General features: G+C 38.3%; 1 protein-coding gene across 1 annotated transcript; it reads right to left on the bottom strand.

Moving 5' to 3' along the window:
- Positions 1 to 558: 558 nt before the first annotated feature.
- Positions 559 to 3,637, bottom strand: LOC110100755 (gibberellin 2-beta-dioxygenase 3). The gene is made up of 3 exons (XM_020828403.2): positions 3,203 to 3,637; positions 2,786 to 3,131; positions 559 to 1,598 (listed from the first exon to the last, which is right to left on the bottom strand). Exons 1-3 carry the CDS (start codon positions 3,601 to 3,603, stop codon positions 1,353 to 1,355), a joined length of 993 nt encoding a protein of 330 aa, XP_020684062.1. The 5' UTR covers positions 3,604 to 3,637; the 3' UTR covers positions 559 to 1,352.
- Between the last annotated feature and the right edge of the window lie 828 nt (positions 3,638 to 4,465).

Here is a 4,465-nt window from a genome sequence, read left to right on the forward strand (position 1 = left end):
ATCTATAATGTGTTATAATTTTATTTTATATGCATTAAATTATAAAAAAAAAATATAAAAGTTCCTTATAATTACAAAAATGTTATTAAATAGTAATTTAGAAAAGTGTGAAACTGTTAACACTATAGTGGCTCTGGTATGACCATATTGTGCTACGTACTTGATTTGCGGCTAATTGGCACATAAAATTTTTGGAAAATATAAAAACAAAATTATTTTTTGAAAATATATAAACATGAACAAAACTAAACATTTTTTTTTATATGAACCGTTTTTCTTTTGATTTATTTTCAAGAAAAAAAGTAAGAAAATTATATTTTTCTGTAAATTTATTTAATAACTGAACCTTTACTAAAAAAAACCTGTAATCAAAACTATTCCAATCAATATTAGTGTATTGACATTAGCATTAAATTTATCATTCATCATAGAAAAAAAAAAAACAGAAAAAAAAGCTTATTGACTGCTCCGGCGCTAATGCAAGCACAGATGCTTTAATATATATAAAAAAAACAAAAAAAAAAAAGCACAGATGCTTTCATAAAGAGAGAGAGAGAGTAGAAAAACAAAATAAACCTATTTCTTTCCATATTTAGCTAATAGTTAAAACTAGTCATCAGAGCCAGGCTGTTTTGACCCGCTCAGCATCCCTAAACAGCATAGCTACAACGCACACCAAAGCCTCCTCTCATATCATAGCATAATACCAACCACTATCCCCTCTTCTCTCTCTCCCATTTAGTCATCACTATTACGCCGAAACATTTTAATCTAAAATACATCATCATAAACTTAAAAACTCCTAAACTCACACACACTTCACATACACAAGACTCGAACCCAAGACCTCCAAAACTCCCAACCAATAGCCTAAGGCTTCACTTGGGACAACTTTCTTACTATTTATTAAAGCAGCTTTCTAGTAAAAAATTTAAAATTTTTGCACTAGAAATTAAGTTGTCTCAAGAAGCAGTAAAAAAGCCGTCTCAAGCGAAACTTTACGAAACCTAAAGTTTCGCTTGAGACGGCTTTCTTATTGTTTCTTAAATCAGTTATCTAGTACAAAATTTAAAATTTATGTACTAAAGAGTCGTTTTAAGAAGCAGGTAGACATCCGTCCCAAACGAAGCCTAAAATGACCTACATATTCCTTCGAAAAAAGCATCTTGATGCACCAGGCACAAATTATGTTAGGATATCCTGATGAAAACCGATCAACCTGAAAGATCTTATGATTTGCAGTGACATGAGTGTTACATAAGATAAGATATCTTATATAACACTAATGTCACTACAAATCATAAGATTTTGAATTCCATTTTGATGTAATGTGCAGGAGGATAATCCTATATTTAGTGGTGATTCTCGAAGCAGACAAGCCTGTTATCTGCGAGCCTGGATTTAAAGGCAGCGGTCTTGTACTGAGCCCATGTGAAAGCTCTGTACCTGCTCTGCTCTTGGTCTCCAAGCAGCTGGGGCAGAGGCTCAATCCTCGCAGCTAGCGGCGGGCCCCCGAAATATATCATCGAGAACCTTGACTTCCTCCCGTTGGTCACCACCCTGTGCCTCACGCTCCGGAATCTCCCATTTGTCAGCACCTGACATCAAAAATTTAACCAATTCAATTGCCCCCATCAATACCCCCACGTTCTTCACATATTTTGCACACTGTACATCTATTAATTATTTTATTAATCAATCAAATCGATCAAAAACCCGACCCACAAATCCCATCTTTTCACACATTAAATAAACAGTGACCGCAACGGAGAGATGAGAGAGATAAAGGAAACCAAATTGAAATCTTTCACTTCGTTTCTTCTTTTGATTGTGATGCATGCAATCATTAAGCAATGTATTGCGCTAATTTAGTCTGATTTTTGTGGGTCAAATTGAGCGATTGTGTTGCCTCGTGTTGACACGAAGTAAAGCTTTTGACTGCACTAAGTCTTGTAAAGGGTATGGACTGAATGACTAAACTGAGTTTCATGGTATTTTAATGGATCAACCAAAGTAAAGTGGAGCTTAGAGCATCTCCAACCGAACGTCAAAAATGCTTATGATGTTGTTCAGCTGTCGCTCCAGCTTAACGTTAAATCTTATGCTATTTGCTTGCGGGTGAACAGCGCGGCGTCAATATTGGTGTTGTACTGTTCACCTACGCGATTTTTCTGTCTCAACTGGATTTGTCGAAGAAGCGCGAAAGAGGAGAAAGACGGTTACCTTCGCAGAGGTGCGCAAAATGAAATTCGATTGGAGATGAATCATGATATTTTTGAATTTCACTATATTTTGGAGTGAAAATTGGTATTTCGGTTGGAGAAGCTCTTAATTCTTCTTTTTTTTTTTTGTTTTCATTGATGAATTAAGCTGCATGACAGCAGAATCTAATGTGAAAACAAACTAACAATTTTCAAAATATAAACCTGTACAGAATAGGATTATGAGCTGTGTTTTTATGACTACACTGGTTTTCTCTTATGTTAACCGTTTTCATGTGGTAGCTACTCTGCATTTTTCTCTTCCTGTTTTTGAAACACAACTGCTGCACTTATTCTGCATGGATTCCCTCTGTTCTTAATTTTAACTAGCAATATCGGTAAGTTCTCATTCAAAATGCTTCGTTTGGACGGATTTTTTTTTTTATTCATTTCTAAAGCAATTTTTAGTTTAATTTATAATAAAAAAATTGCTTCAGAAAATGATAAAAAAATCCGTCCCAAAGAAGCATAAATATAAAAATACATCACAAAAAGCTTGAGTAAAACACAGGGATTAAACTCACCTGAAGAGAATCCCCCACGTTAACGAAGAAGGAATCCTGGTCAGGAGGAACCAGGACCCAACTCCCGTCTTTCAGAGCAATCTGAAGCCCATCCGAGTCATTCGATCTCAAAACGGAAATAATCTGCGGATCCGTATGCTCCCCAAATCCGTTCAAGTTGTTGTTCGATCCCTGCAACATCGGCCATGGCGGGTAGTGATTCAGCCTGAAGAAAGAATCGCTGTTTTCGTCATTCACAAATTTACTCAACACATTCCTCTGCTCCAATCCCAGTCCTTCCGCCATTAACTCAAGCATTTCGGACGCCAACTTCCTCGTTGCCGAAACATACTCCTTCAAAGCAGAGCTGCAAACTAATCTATTAGTTTAAATTTTTTAAGAATTGAATTGAATTTATGTTACTAATAATCAGCCTACCAAAACGAGCTCGCCCATGACTCCTTAAGGAAGGGAATCGTTAAGGACGGGTTTGAGGTGACTTCGAGAAGGAGATATTCTAACCAACCAACATCTCCATTGCAGCCAATCTTCTTGTTTCCATAGCCGAAGGGGTTGGCCATGCCGGCCTTCTCCAACTTCTCCCACTCCGGCAAGGAAAAGAAGTCTATTGCAGCGGCCTCCAATCTAGCCGTTAGGCTCTTGGAGACCCCGTGGTTGGTGACTTTGAAGAAGCCGAAATCGATGCACGCAGCGACGATGTCGGCAGCGGCGGTCGGTGCGGTGATGTCGATTGCCGGCACGTTGGAGAAGGAAGCGCAGGGCTTGGAGGATTTTACGAGGAATATGTCTTCCAGGGATGGACTAGTGAGGACCCCCATAGTTGTTGGTTGAAGAGCAGAAGAAAGGGTAAGGGGAGAGGTAAGTCCAGAAGGAAATTGCATGAGCTGCTCTAGTTATATAGAGGGTAAGCAAGGTGCCACTGGTCAAAGTTAACGCTTTGGAGGGCGAATTATTAGGTCCGGTCACGGGACCTAAATCTGCCTCAGGAATTTTATGAGCTTTTACTAGGCTTTTGATGTATTTTTGCAAAAGCACAGTTAATATGCGCTTTTAATTGCATATTAGCCGCTTTGTGTTGAGTATTTGCAAAAATATAGCAAAAGCGCAACAAATATCTCACTCATTGTGTATTTGGTGCCCTTTTGTTGCACTTTTCAAATACTCAGTAAAAGGAGAGCAAAAGGGCAGCTAATATGCACAGTAAAAGCACATATTAGTTACGCTTTTGCAAAAATACATCAAAAGCATATGAAAAGTGCAGGGTTCTGAACGCAAATTTAAATCCAGTGACCGGACCTAATAATTCGCCCTTTTTGAAATAGGGCCGTTTGATTTGCTGTGCTAGTGGTGTAAATTAAAAGGAGTGCATGAATTACGGTTTTTTTTTTTCTTTTTTCGTTCCTTTTTCTTTAGGGTGGTGTGGGTGAATTTTGATATAAATTCATAAGGAATTTAGAATTCCTGTATTTGAAACTATTTTATCGTTGGACTCGTGGCCCTCATCATTTGCGTGCTTTGTGTCTCGTTTGACAAGGGACTAACGACATTCCCCTTTGCCTCCCATGTCGCCTTCAACATCATCCTTGCCTCGTGTTGTTGCCTACTCCCTTTCTCACTCTACTGGTTCAATCGCCTAAGCCATTGTCTCTTCCACTCAAGTTCCAGCTCCTCCTTCCTCTC

The sequence above is a fragment of the Dendrobium catenatum genome, unplaced genomic scaffold (genome assembly GCF_001605985.2).
Source record: "Dendrobium catenatum unplaced genomic scaffold, ASM160598v2 fragScaff_scaffold_28, whole genome shotgun sequence".
In the NCBI taxonomy this organism is placed as follows: Eukaryota; Viridiplantae; Streptophyta; class Magnoliopsida; order Asparagales; family Orchidaceae; genus Dendrobium; species Dendrobium catenatum.